The sequence below is a fragment of the Acipenser ruthenus genome, chromosome 9, assembly GCF_902713425.1.
Source record: "Acipenser ruthenus chromosome 9, fAciRut3.2 maternal haplotype, whole genome shotgun sequence".
In the NCBI taxonomy this organism is placed as follows: domain Eukaryota; kingdom Metazoa; phylum Chordata; class Actinopteri; order Acipenseriformes; family Acipenseridae; genus Acipenser; species Acipenser ruthenus.
Window position 1 is genome coordinate 1,853,400 of NC_081197.1, and position 23,316 is coordinate 1,876,715.

General features: G+C 42.4%; 2 protein-coding genes across 8 annotated transcripts in view; one reads left to right on the forward strand and one right to left on the reverse strand.

The window, feature by feature from the left end:
• Positions 1–24: 24 nt before the first annotated feature.
• Positions 25–8,953, forward strand: LOC131738020 (protein shisa-2-like). Its single transcript, XM_059030681.1, has 2 exons — positions 25–1,271; positions 4,585–8,953. The coding sequence occupies exons 1-2, from the start codon at positions 971–973 to the stop codon at positions 5,157–5,159; spliced, it is 876 nt and encodes a 291-aa protein (XP_058886664.1). The 5' UTR covers positions 25–970; the 3' UTR covers positions 5,160–8,953.
• Positions 8,954–16,253: 7,300 nt separating this feature from the next.
• LOC117407247 (phospholipid-transporting ATPase IB-like) overlaps positions 16,254–23,316 on the reverse strand; it is a 174,325-nt gene continuing 167,262 nt past the window's right edge. For all 7 annotated transcript variants that reach the window (XM_059030679.1, XM_059030674.1, XM_059030676.1 and 4 more), the window contains 2 exons: positions 18,251–18,342; positions 16,254–17,283 (listed from right to left, as the gene is read on the reverse strand). In XM_059030679.1, coding sequence (XP_058886662.1) covers positions 17,186–17,283; positions 18,251–18,342 — 190 coding nt within the window. In that variant the 3' untranslated portion in view covers positions 16,254–17,185. The remainder of the gene's footprint in view (positions 17,284–18,250; positions 18,343–23,316) is intronic.

Here is a 23,316-nt window from a genome sequence, read left to right on the forward strand (position 1 = left end):
ACCTCGTTAGCATTGACTGCGTTACATTCAGCGAGGGGGGAACAGACTACCCCACTGCGCAGGCGCGGGCCTGGATGAAGCGCCCTTTATTGAAAGGCAGTCTCCCTGTTCATTCAGTAACGCTAGAGAGAGAGGAGGCGGCGGCGAGTCTTTCACTTGGCATGTCGAGCAGTGGAAGCGCACACTTACACATCGCTGCGGGAACACACTGCGCTGATGAGCACAGCACGGGGTAGGAAAAGAAAGGTTGCCGTTTGGACTTTCTGAATTGTGAATAACTCGAGGAAGCCGTGGTGTATTTAAATATCATTGTTGATTTTTTTTTTGTATTTCTCGTTACTTTCTAAAAGTGTCAATGCATTTGTTCTCTTGGAGTTAATAGAGCAGACCCCGAGGTTTGGAAGGTAGACCGCACAGAACGCAAGTGGATTATAGGTGTCAAATCTGCTTCTGGGCTGCACTTTTTTCGAGACTGTTGCTGGAAAGTTTGAAGACGAAGTTTGCATTTGAAGGGGGCTGGACAGCGTAAACGGCACGCAGTTCTGTGGGCTCTGCTTTGCGTTTCTCTGGATGGTATAATCAAGCAGCATGCTGTGTTTTCCTGTTGCACTGAGAATGATTCGTAACACGGGTTTGATTGGAGCTTGGAGAATAAACATTGGGCAAGAGGACTAGCAGAATTAACTGGGCTGCAAACCCGCAGTGTGAAAGCGACTCCTTCTGTACATATATACAGAGACGAACGTTTTGGAGTCCTGTTTTATTTATCATGTACTTGCAGAACCCGGTATATTTGAATAAGGTGTTGTTAATTTGTACACATTTTAGACAAATGACAAAATCATAAGTGTCAAGGTGGTGCCCGCTCCTTTCGTTTAACAAATAAACAAGGGCACTCAACATTTAATAATAATAATAATAATAATAATAATAATTGTACACAATCTAGCAGCTCTCGCGCCGCTAAATCATGTGGAGTGAAAGTTTCCCATTGTTCGCTGTCCTCGCTTTGACTTTTCTCCTGTCAGTAATTGATGTAAAAGCCAGCGGCGAGTACTGCCACGGCTGGCTCGATGCGCAGGGTAATTGGCGCGACGGGTTCCAGTGCCCGGAACTCTATGACAGCGCAGATGCCACCATCTGCTGCGGGAAATGCGCCCTCAGGTACTGCTGCTCCAGCACGGAGGCCCGGCTGGACCAAGGGACGTGCGAAAATGACAGGAAAGTCACGGAGCCAGGGAAAGGAGACCAGGACAACGATAATGCAGCAGGTAACGTATAGATAGAAAGATAGCTTCTTAAAAAGTGTGTTGCGCTCTTCCCATTGGAGCCTGTTATATGAGCCACGGCTACACTGTGCATGATTGCATATATATATATATATATATAGATAGATAGATAGATATGCGCGACTGCACTGACTGGCAATGCCCATCTTGAGTGCCTTATGTTTCATGTGTTTGATAATTAGTAGCCACTTTGGATCCTAGAAGTGTCCTTCTTTTCCCTTGATCATCTAGAGGGAGGTGTCCCGGGATTTCAATATGCCTTCCCGGGACGCTAACACATCTTGGTTTTTAATAGTGTCCTGTTTTTGATCGAACGCTTATTTATACATGCAGACAAGACCACTACAGCAACACCGCAATGGCACTCCCGTAAAGCGAATACAAGTTAGATAATTCAAGATAATAAATATCACTGCAGTAGACTCGCAGTATGAACTGATTGTCCGCACTACAATAGTGTATTCAATGTTACTGTAGGATTTCTAGAGAGTCGAGACTTTTAACAACCGCCCTTCTGTTCAGATGTCTCGCTTTTTTGTTCCTGAGAGGTGGTAACCCTAATGCCAAACTTGTACTTGCATAAAGACTAAGACACTATTTAATTTACATTGTAAAAGTGTACCACTCGATTCACTCCTGCTACCGTAGTGACAATAATAATAATAATATTCGAGCAGACGCATTTTACCACTTAATTAGCTGAATAAAATTCTTGCTTCTAAACAGATAACGTATTTAACTTGTCTAAATACAGTAACATTGCAAATGCGCTAACATCTGTTTTGCGCTCGTGCTGTAATATTCCACTAAGCCCCATTGACAGCGACAGCTGTTCATCAGTAGCTGCGTAGACATGCGAATTCTGAGTTTAAATGACAGATGCATAAATTATGAAACTGACATCTTTTTTTCAAGACATGGTGTAAAAAGTAGGTTCTGTACTGGCATTAGCACACAGGCCATACATTAATGCAGTGGGTTTCAGACTAACTCAGGTAGTTTATAAAGAAATCACGAACTCTTGCTAAATACGTGCTGTAAGCTGAATTAGCGATCCTGAGGGAGAATGCTTGAATTCCAAACTCGCACCATTCCTATGCACGCCAGGTCTGGTTTCAGAGCCCTCTCAGTAAAGTACAGTACTGTATGTTGTTTAATTGGGCAATCAAAACTCTGTTAAATCAGTTGTTCCTCCCCTGTAGCAGCATGAGCAGCTGCAAATAAAAAGCATGCAGACTTAGGTGAGACTTACTCATGCTGTGATGAGAAGTTCAGGAGTTCAGAGCAGGGTTAGCAGGGGCCTGATATCTGGCACCTGATCATTTCAATAATATACCTGAACAAGGGCAGTTCTGTAACCTTGCTGGGTGCCTGGTGTCCACCTCATGTCATGATCAGAGCTGGCAACTTCACAGAGGAAAGAGGGGCTTGTTCTGCGTTTCCTCTCCACTCCCAGAGCCAGCATTGGACTCCTGGGCCCCAGGCAAAGGCGTGGGCCCCTCCCTCCCTCCCTCCCTCCTCTCACCCGCGCCCTGGCTGATTTCCACTGCTGCTTTGCTTGGAAAAGGACTTTCACATAACAAATAAACACATCAATTTGAAATCCACAATGCAAACTAAAAGATCAGTAGGCCGAATTATTGTTACATAGCTGTTAAACATTTTTTTACTGCTCCCCAGATACACCCTAACGTACCCTAGTGGGGTCCCCCATGGCCTGTGATGCCAGGCAATTGCCCTGGTTGCCAGGCTCCTAAAAGCAGCTCTGTCCACTCCATCATAATGCTAAACAAATCCCCCCCCCCAAACGAGGACTGACGTTCCAGCTGAAGACTTGCCCCTCTGCTTACCTCAATGTGAATTATCTCCAGTGGAAGAGCACTGTCACAGAACTCCGGACCCCTCAGAGAAGGGTCACTGTTTAAATGGTACATACAGCGTGCCTGGTCACTGTTGTGGTCACACACATGGAATAATACAGCACAGCGTTACCCAAGCAGACATTTGAAGGCTGCTGTGACTGCCACATCTTACAAACTCTCAGCCAGTTTTTTTGCATGCAGTTTATGGCAGGCACATAAAAACCCTTTGTAATGTTATTATTCAGCTCCAGTGTTTACTGCTCCTTTCTGTCTCCCATGAAGAGCAAGCACAGCTAACAGATAATGGGATGCAGACCGTCTCGGTTTTTATTTTTGCATCATGCATAGTTTTGCAACTCATTTGTTGTGCTATAAAGAAAAACAAACAAATAAGCCGAAGAATTCATCCGGTCCTGTACTCAAACAACCGCTGTCAGTTAATGCATTAGCTTTCAAATCCTGAAATATTATCACAGCTGAACCCAAGTGCACCTATTGTGCTGGATTTGAAAAGGAGGAGAGGGAAGCCTGGAGAGCAGACGGTAACTGTATCCGTGTCGCTTCTGTCGAGGGTGGATGGGAAAATGTTTTAACGTACGGTTTCTGAAAGGGGCCAGGCATAGGCAGTCAAGCATTTCAAACAAGTTATTCTGCATTCAAAGGCACAGGAGAGCAGTGTGCGGGATTGCAAGTCTGTGTATTACGACGCGTTGTTTGTGGTTAGCAGGTACTGTGTATGTAGTAAAAATTGGTACGTACACTTTTCTTTTTAGATTGTCTCACTTGTTTTCTTACTGTTTTACTGGATTGGCCAAAACAGAACTAAGTCTTATTCTTTTGCTTTTAACCCTGCTGCACTCTTGTGAACACACGGCCGGCCATTACCATAACAACATTGACATCTTGCTGTTGCAGTGTAAGCCAATTCACATTCTTCACAGAAGCCCTGGAGTGGTTCTTTGCTAACTTGACCAGCCAAGCTTTCACTTAAGTTTTTTCTTATGTTCCCAATTTCCTCCGAGCTAAGCAGAGCCATTGGGCAGCCATTGTGTCTAATGATTGCCATTCAATCTATTCCAAGTTTTACTTCAGGCTCACAGTATAACCTGGAATGGCTGAAACTGCTCTGCAGTAACGGGGGAAGTTGAGGAAATGATAGCTGGAATTACCAAAAATACTCGGTCTGTAGTAATGTTCCATTTATTTAAATACTTGTATATTGTCTATTTCATGCATTGTTTTGGATGTGCCTTTTCTGGTCATCTGGAAACCAAGATAGCTTCAAGAGGTCTTTTTTCAAATAACATTAATAACATAGCTGGTAAAATGCCAGCCCCTTCACTGGAAACGAAACGCCTTGAGTAAGCAATCTCTTACATCTCTTTAAATGTCCCAACCCTGTGTGTAACAGAGCTCTTATCTCCTCCTCGCAGTGCCGATCTACGTGCCTTTCCTGATCGTGGGCTCTGTGTTCGTTGCCTTCGTCATCCTGGGCTCCCTGGTGGCGGTTTGCTGCTGCCGTTGCCTGCGCCCCAAGCAGGAGCCCCAGCAGAGTCGAGCGCCAGGGGGAAGCCGGCTGATGGAGACCATCCCTATGATCCCCAGCACCAGCACCTCGCGGGGCTCCTCCTCGCGCCAGTCCAGCACCGCTGCCAGCTCCAGCTCCAGCGCCAACTCCGGAGGGCCCGGGGGGCCTCGAGGGCCCATCGTGAGGGCGCAGGCCAACTGCTGCCTCCCGCCGGACGGGGGCCTGAGCAACGTCTACGTCAACATGCCCACCAACTTCTCCGTGCTGAACTGCCAGCAGGCCACCCAGATCATGCCCCATCAGGGGCAGTACCTGCACCCCCAGTATCTGGGATACGCCATCCAGCACGAGGCCCTGGCCATGCCCCCTGCGCCCCCCTTCCACGACGGCACGCAGGGAGGAGGGTACCGGCAACTGCAGTCCCCCTACCCCCCCAGCAGCATGAACAGCGAACAGAAGTACCCGGCTGTGACTGTTTGAAATAAGTCCTAATAATAATAGACAGTGAAGAAAAGAAAAACACGTTTTTTTTGTTTGTTTTTAAAAGAATAAATAAAGTCTTTATTTTTTCTAATGGACTAAGGAAGCAGGGGTTGGATCCTGAGAACTGAATTGAATTTGTATACCAAACTTTATGTCTGTAGAAAGCAGTTCACAACTCTTGGTTTGAAGAAGTCCGTACCAATCTCTGGGAATGATTTTATTTCTTTTTACAGTCTTTCCTGCTCTCCAGTGCTTTGCTTTTAAAAGCTCACCCGCAGTATTTCCTGGTTTGCTGTCTGGCTAATCTAACAATAGCCCTTCTTTGTATGTCTCCGATCCAGACACCGTTCTGCAGTGAAGGTGGATTGGGTTCCATCCTCTGAACTGGCAGCACTTCTGGTGCGGATCCAGGATTGTGTGGACTAGCTTGCCTGATTTCAGGAGGAGTCGTGATGGGGTGTGTGTGTGAGATGGACTTTATAATAAGATTGTTCAGTTGAACTGTTAAACTGCACAGTGGGTGTGCTCCTTAAAAAAATAAATTCTACGTGCAGATTCCATGTCATTTACCGCATCAAGAAGAGGACTGGGGTCTGGTGCAAAATGGAGCAGCCTTTTCGATAACTGTCCATTTATTAAATTATACAAGAGTTCAATCCATGGAAAGTTGTTCTGTCCAATTATTATTCTAAAAAGAAAGGCAAACCCTGCATCAGTTAACAGTGTTGCACAGTATAGTGTAAGTCAAGTAAAGTCTAGAAACCTTTATTAAAATATACCACTTGAGTATCGAACCCGTACCACTAAGACAGGAACAATAACAAGGTACTAAATCTGAATGTGGGTCCTTCTGCTCCTGGAACAATGTAATATCTCCTTGACACACAGGGATTTCATCTCTTAATGAATAAGTATATGAGGTGGCAGCGCTAGATTTTGGTTAAACGAAACACGAGAAACTTGATTTATTAACTTTTAAAAGCTGCTGGAATCACGTTTATGTAAACAACCCCCAGCGGCATGTAAATCCAGTGTAAATCTTGCTTTGCAGGGATGCATTCATCAGATCAGTGAACGGTACCTCTTCATAGCAGAAGCTTCCTGACATTACTGTGTGCTGCGGGTGAAAGGTCAAACCCGTTCCTTGCTTTGTCAGTCAGAGGGGCTGTTGCTCTGTTTGGAGTCCAAAGAGGGTACTTTAATCTGTGTCACATGCTTCTACAGGTGCATCATATAATCCAGCATTTTGTTACAGACATGTATAACAGGAGAGGGTGCTGTCCAGTTTATAAAAGGGGCTCCAATGTGCATTTGTCAGTCAACTAGACAGACATATCACACGATGGGTTTGAAAGATGTGAGTGGAAAGCAGGACAAATGCAAGCAGTAAAACTGTGTGTGTGTGTGTGTATCCTAAATAACGAAACAGATAAAATGCCTAAACAGAAATCCAATCCAATACCTACTGTAAGAGATATATATGCACACACATGCGTGCAGTCTTTAGGTAAATCCTGGTTAAGAAAAAAAAAAAATTTGCCTTTCCCCCAAAATATAGGAGGCCAAATTCCTGTGCTTCGTCTTGTTGAGACTAGCAGAGATATCTTAAACAAATCCCAGTGCTGTGCATCCACTGTAAACAGAATTCTTACAAACAAAAGCAGCGAGCAAACAACGGCAAGCTGAGAAAGCTCCCTGACTAACTCAAGCATGCTCAGATAACAGAGAAAGAGGTTGTCTGAATGTATTTTCTCTTATAATTACGGGTTACTGTAAAACACAGTCCACTCACACGCATGGATTATAGATTATAGATTATAGCACGCTGGGGAGTGAACACGGAATGCTGGAATGGAATAATAACAGCATTCCGGCATTCTAAATTCTTAAAAAGGATTTGCTTTAACTCCTCATTCCTAAGGGGCAAAAGTGAAGTGACTTAGAATACCTCAGAGCTGTGCTAGTAAATCTGTTAGTGTCCAGTGTGTACGACTTACCATTTCAAGGAGCAAGTCCTTCTGCAGTAATATTAAAAGAAACATTTTAAAAGCTCTGACAAGCATTAGTCTTTCTCAGCATCTTCTAGTCAAAACGTTTGTCAAATAATTGAGCATGTTTCTTTTAGTATTACTGCATATTCTATCACTGAAGGTTATGTAAGAAGTAATAAGTCAATGCTTTTCATAATGTATGTGTGTCCTTCCACGCTTTGATAAAAAGCTAACACACCCCGATATACTGGCAGTCCTTATTCTTCATTCAATACAAGCAGTATTCACACTGCCCCGCACTCAGTCAGCACACTGCAGCTTGTCCCCGTGGTCGCTGGCCTTGCACATAATACCCACTTTTAATATCACAAGGGATTACTTGGTAAGAGATTGCCAGGTGGCAGGTCAGTTATGGGACCAACATTTCTTTTTAAATTAAATTTGCAGTCACATGTGGCGGCAGAGTTGTGAGCTCAAGTAATTGGTAATTTAATATATGAAGTGCTGTGCGGTCCACAGAAGCAGCCAGCCAGTTAGAATGCATGTTCCCATGCTCTGAAATATCATACTGGACACTAGATTGGAGTCATGAGTGGAATGAGCTCCTTAATGGGCATTCCGCTTCAGTGTCTTCACATGTGTTATAAGAGATCTAGATTGGATTTAAAGCTATCTTGAAGTGAGGCTTTGTCACGATTATACCATTTCAGTCCAGAATCAATCTGAATTAGGGTTTAACGTGTGAGTGAGTGAGTGTGTGTGTGTGTGTGTGTGTGTGTGTGCCCCATTCATAACGCTTTAGTGTTTTTTATGAATGCATCTCTGACTGACAACATGGTTTGAAGAGGGTTAGAAACTCACACGAGCCCTGCACCCAGACCTGGGTTTCCAAACTACCATCAATGAAGTGTCTCATTCAGGTGATTCAGTAGCCAGGAGTCTGAGCAACCTGTTAAAACATTTTGTTCTTTCCTTATAGCTGCACCAACAACTCCTAACCGTCACCCTGCAGACGCAGGCGAGACGTACTCAGGTGTGATCAGCTCAGATCAGACTGAGCAGGGGTCTGATTGTTCAAAGTCCTGGCACCTGCTGATTTCAGTAACATACCTGAACAAGTGGAGTTGTGAAACCCTTTTGTCGTACTTTCCGTCCACAGAACAGAGTCCCACAAGCTGAACACTGGGCCAAATCTTTGTGCACTGAACTACTGCCACGCAACTGTGCCCGAGACAGTGTCCTCAAATATAAGCACCCCCTGCCATTATAAACATGGGTCAGAAGCATCAGTGTTTGTGCACAGATCTCTGCTATCCCAGCAAGTACCCAAAAGAGACAACAGGGATGGAAAAAAAGACTCCCACTGCATAGCAGTTTGATCCAATCCTGGTTTCATTAGTTTAGTAACTCTGTGGCTAATCAAACCTGGAATGGGTGAAACTGCAACGCAATAGGAGTCTTATTTCCATCTTTCAATAAAGACTTCTTTGGACTTTGAAACAGTGACAAAGCTGTTGTTTGTATCATTTAACAGAAACGTTATTACCCTCCGTTCCTCTTGATGATAATCCAATTCAGGTGAAACACTTTTTGTATTGTTTACTTGTACAGAAAAAAAAAAACATTTTAAGTTTTTATTGTGTAGCAATGTTTTTTGCCAACAGGTCAAAGTGTTTAGTTGTTTTGTAATTGTAATCATGTGACTCATTGGTGTAAGGACTGGAAATGCTTTGGAAGAGCACCAAGGGTTCTACACATGAAAAGAATGCTTTTACTCAATAAATATATTATGGGGTCAAAGTAGGTTTCTTGTATTTAGTTTAGCAGTACTAGCACAACTACAATCTTTATTACAAGGCTACATATCATTTTAAACAGATGCTAGTCTATCAGCTAATGAATAGTATATTCATGGCATAACCTAAAGAGCACAGCATTTACACGAATCCACTTCATACTGGGAAGGAAAAAATACTTGCAGCTCAAGTGTTTGCACTTTAAAAACCTCTGCAGCAACAGCGTAAACCTGTATAGCACCGTACCATTCACAAAACATTGAAAAGCGCTTAACAATAGAATGCGGGTGGCTTGCTCAGCCAGCAGGGTCAGGTTACCCATCGAAGGGCATGCGCAATATGATGCTCCAAAGCTTTTAGTTCATTAAAGAATGGTTTTACTGCAGACCTTTTTGAAGCACGCTAAACAAAGTTTGGATGTTGAAGAAAATGCTGTTAAAAAAGGTAAGAACATCTCAGAACAGCTTCTTGTTGGTTTTTATTAACCAAAACAGACCTATGCTTTCTGACTTCATCTTTCATGCCAGCCTGTATGGGAGTGCTGTGTGAGTAAAACACATGGACGCTGTGCTGTATTGCTCTGGAGCCCTCGAAAACCACAATCCTGGGTTAGTCATACAACACTTACAAAGAAATCCCCAAAAAGTTTTCAAGTGTGTGTATATATAAAATGTTGCCTTGAGCAACTCTATTGCTGCTGTTAGATGAGAACCAAAATTAAGACAAGACAGAAAGCAAGTAAATAATTTATGCCCCTTCTCCCCAGTCTGAACGGCATGTGTTTAATTCCACAGCTGGTGGTGTGTTTGTTGCATTGATGTCTTTTGTGCATCCAGGAGTAGATTTATTTGTGTTCTTCAGCGCTTCTCTCTGTGGAAGCGATTGTATTGAAGTTGGGGGTTGGGGAGCAGAGGGGAGTGGGGTGCATTGCTAATGTGATAAATATGTTCTCAACTGCTTTTGGGGGTGGGGGACATGACAAGAATGAGGGCTTTGACAAGAGTGGATCTGGTGAAATGTTTAAAAAGGTTTAACTAAGGGGTAAAGTCTTGTGAAAGTGTGTGCTAAAATGGACTTCAGGTTTAATTAGGGAAATGTGCAGAAATATTACAAAAGAAACTAGTAAGATGCATCGAGTGAATTATAGAAAAGTAGATATAGAGAATTACTAGAAAATAATTTAACCAAGGGATCCTGAGAAAAGTCCCGAGATGGTATTATATAGGAGGTGAGAAGGGGTGTCTTGAAAAAAACTGATATCCCACAAAATCTAAATTCCAGTGCAATAGTAAATGTAATACTCCTGCCTCGAGCTTAATAATTCTGTGCAAACTGCTGTTTTTGTGTCAAATTACTGTGCATTCAAACTCCTGAATCTCTTTCTGGGGTTTGCTTGTAACTCCAGGCTAGTTGTTTTATGTATTCTTTCTTATTTACCAAAGGAAGGTCCCTGGAAATGGGATTTGATCTCAGTGGTCATGATCTCCTGTTCAGAAATACAAGAACGCAGAGCCAGACACAATAAACAGAAAAAGAAAGGCAATGAAGTTACACATGGAAAAGCATTTCAAGAATGCCAATGTCTCGGTCTTCCTGTGGAAATGTCTGTGGAGAAAAACGAGACTTCTCACTATCCCTGTCTCCAAATATACCTCATGTGGGAGGACTAGCACACAGGGGACTGGTGCATGAGTCTGGTTTTTTGTTCCTTTTTCAACATGATTCTGTGTAAAAAAAAAAAAAAAAAAAAAAAAGACCAGTAAAAAGGTCCAGTATTTGTGAAATGAACTAATGCCCAACTGAGCCCCTTAATTAAAATTTGTCCCACAAAACAAATGAAGCTTATCTTTTTTATTTTTTCAATGAGGTGCACAGAACAGGGTTTAAAATGTACTGACAGGTTGGATCTGGTCGTCCACATTGTCAGCTTCCTCCTCGTTATACTTGAGTCGCTCTCACATGTGTTTTAAGAAACTGTTTTGAACAACCGCTTAATTCCTTGTGGACCTGAAGGGGTTAAGCAGATCCATCCATTTTCCACAATCCAAATGTTAATTTAAAGACTTAGATAAAATGATTGTTTTCATGCACTACAGCAAATAGTACGGTGTAGACTAAAACAAAGACCTTGAACACTTCTCCTTTGTGTAATAAACAAAGGTAATGTTTGCTATCTGCATTTTGTTTTATAATATTGAAAGCAGACTAATGCTGAAGGGCCAGCTCTCTGCACAATTATTATTATTATTATTATTATTATTATTTATTTCTTAGCAGACACCCTTATCCAGGGCGACTTACAATCGTAAGCAAATACATTTCAAGTGTTACAATACAAGTAATACAAGTAATGAATGAAAGACTCCAGTAAACAGAGTGCTCCATTCGCCTCTCGCCAGCTCGTCATGCACAGCAATTCAAACGTGCTCCGCCTGTTCACCCAGGCCCACACTAGAAAAAAAGAGTCACTCAAGAAGATTTGTCCAGGGCCTAATGAATCGTTTTCATTCAGCTGGGACAAGATTCCCTGCTGGGTTATTATTCATCTTTGGAAACCGCAGAGCAACGGCAGAGCAACGGCAGAGCAGCGCTGGGGCTGAACTGGGTCCCTTTCCTGAAGCTGGCGTCGCGTGGGCTGCAGCGCAAGATCAAACGTCTTTCTGCTAAGGGTTCTGGAAGTCGGGGATGTGACTGCCAGATGTATCTAACTGTAGCCTGTGTGGGCCGTTTAGTATAACACAAGAAAGTGTATTTAAAGTAGTAAAGGTTGGTGAAAATCTAATGAATTGGCATCTCAGCCCATTGAATTGAATGGAAAGGCAAGGACCTGAAGAGAACCACAAACCACGTTTCACAGACATAAGTCTTACCATTCAAGTAAAGAGGTGGAGAGGTGAGTACGGGTCTGATGCTGTAATTCACCAGAAGCTATAAAAACATTTAGCGCTGGTTTCACAGACCCCGATTAGCTTTAATGTTGGACTATCTTACCTAAAGTAACAATAGAAACCAGGCGATCGTGTTAGAAATAGAATATGTAGCAATACTAAAACAAACATAGTAACATTCTCTGACAAACGTTTCGGCTGGAAGTATTGAAGACCTTGAGAAAGACTTCTGGTTGAAACGTTTGTCAAAGAACTTTACTAAGTCCCTCTTAGTATTATTACATAAACAGTATTTACATTAATGTTAATTATTATTAAAAGTGGTGTGATCATAAACTTGTATTTGTGATTTAAATGTGTTTCATCTACTTCTTTAAAGTGACCTATAATGCTGTTATTAATATCAGTGAATTAGTAAGGTGCTTTGGTATTCCCTTTTGAAAGAAAGGGGTTTGAAGAAGCTTGGGCTGCAGATTGATCAGCAATTATTTGTGACACATAAGGTCTCTTGTCTTTTAGTTTCATTAAACCCAGTTAAAATCACCTTCAAGCGTCTCATTAAAACTACATAGTTGAGTAAGACAGAGAGCAGAGGGGAGCTGAAGATGCAGGAGGGAGGCTATGGTAAAGCTTTATTTTGAGTGGCATAAATAAGTATTTAATTAATACGCAATTAACCGTTTGCTGAAGTTTAGTTACATGTTAATAAACAGTGAATTGACATGCCATCGGAGCTCACATTTCATACGCTTGTTCAGTATGTTTATAGTACACAATATTACCCGACACTATGCACGTTGTGTCAACCTGCTTAACACACGCAAATCTGTTTAAATTCGCATTATTTGCGTAGTGTGGATAGCTTATAGAATAATATCGGTAACGCTGTGTCTGCTTTCTTTTTACTCGAGCAAGAAACTACCAAGTCTCAAAAAACATTCAAACATAAAAAAAAAACTATGAATATATATTTTTTAAACTAAAACACAAGCACATATTCAGAATGTGACCTTCACTGCTGTTTTATATTCCTCACGGCAAAGATGTTCAGTTGTATTAAAATATCAGCAGACAGTAAAAAAAAAAAAAAAAAAAAAAGACGAGAGGTATGAAAAGAATTAATATAGCTGGATGAAAAAACACTTCTTACAGACACCGGGGCAGCTCCCGACACTCAGCTGGGAGCCAATTAGACAACCCCCCCTCAGCACTGTGATCCACTCTGCATATCCACTCTCAAATCCCGTCTGAAACAATATTGAAACAACTGAAGCTCGGAGCTGCAGACAGGCGGCTGCGTGGGCAGAGCGGCTTCACCGGCATCTACACAGACAGCCCGGAGGAACGGCATGGTCAACCCGCCCGGGAGCTGTGCGTCGGTAATGGCATATAAACATCTGCTTGCTGCCTGACCTTATTGCAGACAGAGACCCCGTTGGGTTGACAAGCTGTCCGTTTTGAGCTGTCACAGTTCAGGGTTGTCAGCCTGCCTCCCTCTCGGTTGCTCTGAGAGAGAGTGGATTCTCGACGCTCAATTCCTTGGGAACCTGTCAAGCACGTTCAGCTCGGACGAGAAAAAACAGAAACAAAAACAGTCGCCTCGAAAGTGTAGGGAGGTCAGACTTGAACTGTACCCTTTCTGAAGTTGTGTTTAAAACTATTGCTGCACCTTGTTCCAACGCAAATGGCTTGCGCCGTACGTACAGTGCAAAGCATACCAGATCGTCTTACAATGACGTCTTCAAGCGTACAGAAAGCTCCTAAGACCGCTAATGCATTCTCAATATTTACTGCAGCCGCCTCCTGTTTACCATGTAGTATTGGTGACTTTGTTTAAATACCATTTCTATAAAGCCAGACATTGCTACAGAGTCAATTTCAGTACCCCGCCACTCCATACTGTCAAAGAACAAACAAGTCTGATGTGTCATTTTACATGGCTTACTTTCAGTTCAGTATCACTTCCGAGGTCATTTCATTGCTGCAGTCTCTCCGGGATGACACTGGCTGAAAAGCACGTCAGTCATTACAGGGAAGCAGCCGGTTGGTTATTCACAGGAAAGGCGGCATTGAGAGAGTGCTTTCTTTAAGTTACAGTACTATAGCACCAGAAATAGTTTTTTTTTTACATGCTGTGAAATGTGTGTTTCTTTCCAAACTGCACACGACAGGTTAGGTTTATGGCGCTGCTTTGTTAGCTCTATCCCCATTGTTCAACATCTCTTTTGATAGCACGCTGTTGATACCACATAGCCTCTATGCCAGGCAGCATAGCCTTTATCACATGCATACAGTATACATGTTCTGAGGAATGCTTTTATACATGCAAGAAAGTGACAGCTGATTGAGTAGGGTTCATGAACAGGTCTTCAGGAGTGCATTAACCACAGGATGCTCCCATCAGTAGAGGTCCCGCTCACTACAAACTTAGCGAAAACAGGATACAAAACACACAAGGCATTTAAGAAGACGGATGATCACTGTCTTTGTGTGGCACTTAGCTGTCTTTTTGTGTGTTTTGCTTGAACTTTAACTTCATTTATTTATGTATTTTTTTTTGTAATGTCAAAATAGGAACATTTATTTAACACTACAAAAAAAAAGCACAATACAAAAACAACTTGTCACTCCCCAGACAGGGTAAGAGGATTATAAATGTGATACTACTTTCCTTGCACAACCTCTGGAGAGAAAATATTTGGCATACATCTGCAGTATACATATTTATTATAGCACCCCATTGCTTCTGTAGTTTGGATTTAAACCACTGGAACATCTGGAATCTGGGAAAATGTACAAAATAGGCAAGTTGTCTAATTTAATGGATGACTTTACTAGGCCACACATGCAATTCATTTAAAATAGTAAGAGAAAAGGAACACAGAGCCACAAATGGTTAAATGCATGAGACTTTTTAGAAGTTGTTTAAGATGCCTAATTAAAGCACAAAGTGGTCAAACATTTTCATACAAGAGTGCCTATTGTTTCTATATCACTGATTACTGAGCGGAAATTGAAATTCTCACACCCAGAGGTTTTTTATGCAGGTGGATATATAAAGGATATAAATGAGAAATCTTGAGGTATTCTAATACATTTGCACACTGCTGTATATATATATATATATATATATATATATATATATATATATATATATATATAAAATAGATGGGCTTCAGTGAGTTACAGGAAAATAATTCCATCCAGGGTTTCTGTGATGTCACAGGAACCCGAGATGGAATTGTTTTCCTGTAACTCACTGAAGAGGCCCATCTGTTATTTTTTTTATAATATATATATATATAGACACACACACACACACACACACACACACACACACACACACACACACACAGTCGGGGGCTGCTTTGTGATGGGGTTCATCCAACCAGAGAAGTTCCTTGAAAGTGAAGCTCAGAGGACCTTTTTTATACTGGTGAAGCATATTATAATAAAATAGAGCCCTGAATGGAGATGCATTGCCTTTCTGTGGACTGTTATAAAATAGAGCCCTGAATGGAGATGCATTGCCTTTCTGTGGAATATTATAAAATAAAGCCCTGAATGGAGATACATTGCGTTTCTGTGGACTGTTATAAAATAAACCCCTGAATGGAGATGCATTGCCTTTCTGTGGAATATTATATAACTGCTGTATAAACAAATAGAGCACACACTCTCGACAAACGTTTGAAGTTCTTCTGAGTTAAGTATTTCCAGGGATGTTGGGTTTATTATTAAAATAAGAAAAATTAAGAACCCACTCTCTACAAGCTGGAGCTGGAAATTTCACACTAAAACTTTGGAAACGCTTTCGGAAAAAGCCTTTGATTCAGGAGGCATTGCTAGGTGTATTTCTGAAGCACCAGTGCAAACTGGTTGCTTTATAAAGGAAAAACAGAAGAGTTGATTTTATTTGATCTAATCTACTTGACGTAAATCAAGAGGACAGAAGCTCTTGTTATGTATCGTTTGTTGTCAGTGACTCCGTGCAGGGTCTGCTGTGTTTGGCTGACTGCTTGGAACAGCCAAGCCTATAACCACAGAAATCATAGCAATAAAAAGGTTAATGACCAGATCTGTTTGAGGAGCATCAGCTCTGTGCTTGCCAAACTCAGTATTCACAGACTATTATCACAGCTTTTCTTGGGTCGAATTGTAAAAGGGGTTTCCACAAGGCTACTGTTCTTGCAGGGTCACAACTTGCCAGGGTTTCCCTTCAGTTGGGCCAGTTGTTCTGTAACAAACGGGAGGGATTAATCTATCCCAGCCCAGGGGCATCCAATCACGGTCCTGGAGGGCATTCCACTCTGAGTTAACAGGTAAAATGAGATCATGAACAACTTCTGTACTGTACTGACTGTACCCACTACTGTAGCAGTGAGATTTGACCAAGTATGAAAACTAACACTATCAGGCTTTTTAACAACTTTATTGAACTTAAACAATATTCCACAGCAATTGCGAGCAATTTGTGACCAAGCCACAACAGACAAAGAACTGGGCTGAAGCAGAGGTAACAGTGGGAATCACCCCAGTTCAACCAGTGTCTGCAATGAAAGCTTAGCCTGAGAAGGAGGGGGGGGGGGGGGTCATTCTCTCCGATCTGCTCACCAGAGCAATCAAACAGCCAGCACAAGTGACACCCAGAGCCCTCGGCACATTGGCACCGGGAGTGGGTTCTTCAGCATTGTGGCTTCTAGAGCACTGACATACCAAGCTAAAATCATTTCACATGCACTGTACTGTACCGGGCCAGTGGCTCTGGCAAAACATGCGGGGAACCAGCAATCTCCAGAACATCTTGAAGAAGGGGGATTACTTTCAAAGCGTTTCGCATGCATGCAGAGGATGGCTTACTTCTTAATAAAACTCTTGACATAGCTCTGTATGTAACACAGACCCACCCCCCTTCACTGTGAAGAAACTACATTTATTTTTGGAGGGGTGCTGGGGGTTGACTGATGACTCTTCGATGGCAGAACTCTTTGAATGTAATGCCTCAGACTTCATTGCACACAGATCCGGTCAGAGAAATGAGGTAAAAGAAAAGCGATGCTCGCTGGTCCAACAAAATCACCAGACGACACTCGAACAGGACCAGTAAGGGATCCGGCCACAACAGTAAAGCCTTTGAGGTCTGAGTGAGGAGTTTTAATAAATATTCCACAAGTTGGCTAAGGCCACGGAAACCAGCTTTCCAGTCTGTTTGGCGGTGCGCGTCTTTCTTTCTTTCTTTCTTTCTTTCTTTCTTTCTTTCTTTCTTCTTGGTTTGCAGTCTGACGAGCTGCAATAACAAGGACTCTCCAGCGGGGTCCTGGGCTGGAGGGAGAGGCGATGTTGTGCTGTTATTCCACTTCAGGCCTCCGTCTGGTCGTGTCGTATGATCGGACGACTTGGGACTGAGACACCACACCGTCCTCCTCTTGAGAGAATGCATACCCATCTGGAACCCGGGAGAGCAGAGAGAAGAGAGAATCAGCTCACTGGCACAGGCCACGAGAAGGCAGGGTCGGCTCACTTACTAAAGACCACCTGGGGTCTATTTGATTGAGCTGGAAAATGGCAGATCTTTATATCAGGTTTATGTTGTGGGCCAGTCAATACAATCTAGATTCTAAAGCTGGTTGTTTTTTTAATGCAAACATTTTTTAAAGAATGAATCTCAGTGTTATTGGATTTACTACACCTTTATAGCTAGCTGTCAATCAAGCTCCCCAGGAATGGAATGCATTCGATGCATGCAATGAGAAGAGGTTTGTTTTTTGTTGTTGTTGTCAGTGTGTGTTTATAAGGTGGGTGGTGGGTGGCTGACTTGTTGAGGGAAATCAGAGGGTAGGACTTCATGGATTACCCCTCCCCATGCAAACAGATACACACATTGTCTGGTGCTCTGGGCTGAGGTGCCCCATCTGTGTAACAGCTTTACTCAAAGTGCACTGCAAACCTCTCAAGGGGTAGTGTATGTAGTCAAAATAAATAACATGACTGGAGATGTGGACAGATTTCTTTCTTTTCAAGTGGGGAACGTTGTTAGGGTTCCTACACAAAGAATAGGGGGATTTGAAATATTTAATATATTAGTAATATTTATATGGGACTGTCCAATGAAACATGCAGCTCTGCTTTATAACTCGTGGTACTGCGCTGTTGTATAGGACTGTCCAATGCAACCTCCAGACACACTACCAAATACGACACTGTGTGAACCTGTCACTTAAAACATGTATAGGGCGCTTCATGAAGGTCTCATTGAATATCACCAACAGAACAGAGAAATAATCCAGGTGCCATGTATCCTGCCCCGCTACACACTTGGGGAATGACAACTACGTGAAACTCTTCTGTTACCATCCGGTAAGCTGTTCATTGAAATCACATGTTTACCGCAACTCCGGGCTTGACATACTTACAAGACACGGTTTGCTGGACCGAGTTGGAGCGGGCAAGGTTAGAAGGCGTTTTCTTAAAGACTCGGGCTAGCAGGTGGGCATGCTCGTTGAGACTGGGGAAAGAGAAAGAATGCAACACACAGTCATTACCCTGTTCTTCTTCCACAGTGCTACCTTGAGGACGAGCACGCGCAGATCTGTGGGTAAATCACTTAGGATACGAACTGGAATCCCACTTTCCATCAGGTCTACCCCAGAGTAAGCTGACAGGAAGGTAGACAGTAGATTGGAAAGGGATTAGAATGTACAGAATTGATTTGATTTGAATCCGTCTAACTTTTTGTAACTTTTTTTTTTATGGGGTGAAAACATTTTGTTTTTCTCCTGCTCCTTTCAAAGGAATAGCTGTAATCACTGTCGACCTAAATAAATAAATTAATTAATTAATAAAAGCCCCGACACTGTAGAACCGGAGCTTAAGGGTTCTAAATAGGTTGGTAAAAAGACTCCGGGGCAAGAAGTAACAGTTGCAGATTACAAAGGATTACATTCCAGGCACATCCACAGCACACACACATGCTGCCCATGACTTACAAAATCTAATAGGTCAAATGTGACGAGGCACTTTTAACATTAAGAACACCGGCATTATTTACTATGCTGTACCTCTCAATCAATACCAGCTTTATCTAAAAGAAACTGGGCTATTAAGCATTGTGTACGGTCTGAAGATGCCTGACCCCTGGTGTGACATACAATGCAGGGATGGAGAGAAGACTCCCATTGCATAGCAGTTTGATCCATTCCTGGTTTTACTCGACACACCTGAGCTTGTTACTTATACACTCAGTGGTATAGTAGTCGTAAAATTTGACAGCACATTCACTGCAAAGGACCTCGTCTCTCTGTCCCCTCACACACTGACAGCACATTCACTGCAAAGGACCTCGTCTCTCTGTCCCCTCACACACTGACAGCACATTCACTGCAAAGGACCTCGTCTCTCTGTCCCCTCACACACTGACAGCACATTCACTGCAAAGGACCTTGTCTCTCTGTCTCCTCACACACGGACAGCACATTCACTGCAAAGGACCTCGTCTCTCTGTCCCCTCACACACGGACAGCACATTCACTGCAAAGGACCTCGTCTCTCTGTCCCCTGACCAAACCAACCCCCTTGCAGTGGCACTAAACATCTGGAAAGTGTTTGCAAATTCAAATGAGAAGCATCAAAACAAACAGAATAATTCAGGGCTGGTTACAAGGTCCTGCTGCCTGCCTTGTACGACTAATTAAAAAAAGATGAACCTGCTGAGCACTAATTAGCTCTAATTATTCTGGCAGACAATGGGTGTCATCCTAACCCAAAACACTCTTCCATAAGCCTTTAATTGGCTGGAACCAGCTAAAGGGGCCGCCCAGTGCTGCTGTGATTCAGTTAGGATGAAGGTGAGATATTATAACTGGTCCCTGTGGACGAGCAGGAATAGCTGCTCTTAAGAAAGCAGGGCTGTCTGTCACTATTAATGCTGATGCGCTCCCAGTGTCTGTAATCTCCACCAGTGCAGGAAAGCACAATCGCTACTCTGCACACATCACTGAAACTGTGTGTGTGTGTGTGTGTGTGTGTGCTTCTAATTCAGGGAAAGCAAGATTCTGTCACAATGTTGGTGACAATGCCATTTTCAAATACGTTCATTTATTAATAGCAGGGAGCCCCATATGTTTTTTTTTTTTTTTTTTTTTTTAATTATATTTATTTTTTCACATTTAGAAAACTTATCATTGCCCTTTTAGAAAATATCAACTCCATGTAAAATCAATTTGGCTTCTCTAGCCATAAAAGGCAGAATTTTAATGCTCCTCTCTTTAATAATGTTGCACAGATATAAAAATTATTGAAGAACGACGTCATTTATTTTAAATTCCGGTATAAAATTGTAAAAAGCCGCTTGCCAATGAGGTCAAAGAAAGCACAGCATCAGAAGCCATTAGTTTTGCATGTTCTGCTAATGAAGCAGGGCTGTCAAGCGATCAGTGTCGTGTTTATAAGGAGGGTCTGCTGTTCACAGGGGTGCAGAGTGTCTACAATAGGTATAATTGAAACAGCAGCTCAACACTATTGAGTGTGTAATAGCTGCGGATGCAATTGAAACATTGAAGCATCTGGGTATTTTGTGGAAGGGCTCTGTCTTCCCAGCCTTGCAGGCAGTCTAGCGTCAGTATCAGAGGGACAGACCAGTCTCCCAGGGAAAGAGAATCCAGGTCAAAGCATCTGTGCTGTGCGCCCTTCTCATGTCAATCCCACATCCTTATTATAGCTTCTATTTGAATTGGTCTGTCAGGAAACTCATACCGTAGACTATTTATTAAAACATAGACTAGAGACAACACTACAACATTATACATATTTTACACTACATTGTTTGGCCTCGCCTCTCGAGGTACCCCTGCCCATAAATGAGCTTGCAGATAAGTGGAGAGGCTGACCATAAGGAAGCCATGGGCAGGGGGGCAGGATAGCTGCCCTCCCCAGTTAGACGAAGCCAAAAAGCAGGTGGAGGCTGGGGGAGGAGGAGGTGAACTCTGACGTTGTTTATTGAAGGACAAATAAGATATTAGCTATTAGAATGAATTTGATCTTGTATTGGAAGCGCATATGCTTGATGTTTATGTGATTTGTTCAAAGGTTACAGTGAGTTCCCTGCCAGAACCACCACTTTGCTTAATTTCCTAATAATAATAATAATAATAATAATAATGATAACATGAACCCATTTCTTTGTCCCTGTGACTCTTTGAAATATGCAATGTTGTGCTACACATCTTTATCTCTCTGCTCTCTGCTCTGCAAAGGGCCAGGAATATCGGTTGAAATCCTTTACAGTACTGTGCGCAGGTGTGAATTTATTTGAAGCTAATAAAACCGTGCTGTTATTCCTGTTGGTATTAACTATGGGCTGTACACATATTCTCTTCAAACCTGTGTGTTTTTTCTATCCACGGGTGAGAGGAAGGGGAGGAAGTTGCACGGTGAACCTCAGTGGGCTGTTAATTAATACATTCATTTCCATTCAGTGCCAGCCAGCCCTGCATTGTCAGAACGCCAGGTGACACCTCGTTTTTAGAATAAATCTTCAATGAACGTCTCATAAATCAGTTATCACTCCTATTAACTTCCCAGGGTCTCGTAATTGTCATCACTGTGAATCTGGTGCTCAGTAATGGGATGTATACAGCCCTGATGTTCTGGCATGGCAATAGTACCCTGATTAGAATAGCAGGCATTACCTTCTGCTATCTGAGCGCTACCATACACACGAGGTCAGCTACCAAGTTAATGCTCTGAAAATCAGTGTTTCATTGCGATCCCACACTGGTAAACAGAGCCTTTGTCTTTTGCTATTTTATTTTCCTTCTAGCGCCCTGCAATGGAGCTTCCTGATTGATACACGAAAGTTCTGAGGTTGCTAAATGATGTTGTAGCTTGTGTTACTTTTCGTACAGGAGGAATCTTTAAAGCAAATAATTTTTAGATGTTTTTACATCACCTGTGTTACAATGCTGCACTCTTGACAACTCGCGTGACTGAAATCTGCAACCAAATGTTCTTTCGGTTTTCATGCAAGTGCATTATTTATGTATGGTGATTGAAGTGTTGCCTTTAACTCACACTGGTTGAATCGTTTCTAACGGGGGCTGCAGTGATTTGTAATGGTTTCTGCCATTTAGCTTGTACTGACACAGAAGTGACGAGTTAGCGACCCTGCCATCAAAGAGGGAATTAAACCCATAAGCAGCGTTTCAGATCTCAGTTGTGACAAAGGGGATTACAGGCGTTCAAAGGCACAGCTGCAATTAACCAGTCATTAGCGCAAACCGTTTGGAACATTTTCTAACGGGTTCCACCACCGGCACTGCCGAGGACCAAAGCTGAACCTCCGGGTCCTCACTAGTGGAGAACAGCATTGTGGGTACATGTGTCTAAGAGAATTTGCATGATGTCCTAATAGGCCATCAGAAGAGCTCCGCTTCCAAAGGCCACTGGCTTTGAAAACTGTGATACAAACTTCTCCTTATGTCTCCTGATGTTAATTACAAATTATTACAGCACAAAGGGATGCATTGTGTTTGTCAGATGGTCATTATAAATGTTTACCTCGGAATCCCTTTCTGTAAATATAAGGAACTGGGGTGTTTCCTCATTCAAACCATCACAGAAACAGAACAGAAATAGGCAGATTCTTCTGGTGGCTCTTCTTGGCTCATTTATTGCAGAAACAATGAGATCAAGTCTCATTCCTCCTCAATCAGCTTTATTTAAAATTAGAATCCACTCCAGTTGGGTTCAATTACCCTGGGGACAGTCGTCCACCTCCACAAGGGTACTCGTTTAAAACTTGAGTCTTCAATCCGAGATTAACCCTTTCATGCATGGCTATCTCATAAGAGGACGGATAAAAAAATCAAAAAAAAATATGCTTCTTCCTCATTCAGCACTGGCTGTGACACAGCAGCAGGGAGGTCATGGCTGGGGGTCGCTCCTCTCGGGTCAGGCTGACCTCTACTGATGGCTGGCCACAGCACTTATGAGCTACGCAGCAGATGGGCCGTTTCAAAACCAAGTCCACAAGGTGAATCTGATATGCAATTACATCAGGGCTGTACAACGGTTCAGTAGGTCTTTGTAGAGGTTGAAGTCATGATGCAAAAACAAATGATGTCGTGTTAGTGTTTAAACACAAACCTATTTAATGTTTGAGCACAAAAACAGTGACGCGTTGAAAATAAAAAAATACAAAACACCAATTCCAAACAAGTTGAGACTTACAAGTCCCTAAATAAAAAAAAAAAACTCAGTTTGGTGCTACAGGGTTAAGAAAATATACAAGTTAAGTAATTAGGTAAATACAGTGTAAAAGGATGGAAGTCAACTAAGTCCACTGCTGTATGTCACTATGTCATGAAAGACTCACCTAACAAGAAGTTATCTGTTTACCTTGTTATAGGGTGACTAATTGCTGTAATTAGAAACAAATGGACTTTATTTGCATGACCACAGACAGTCTCTGTGCAACTCAAAC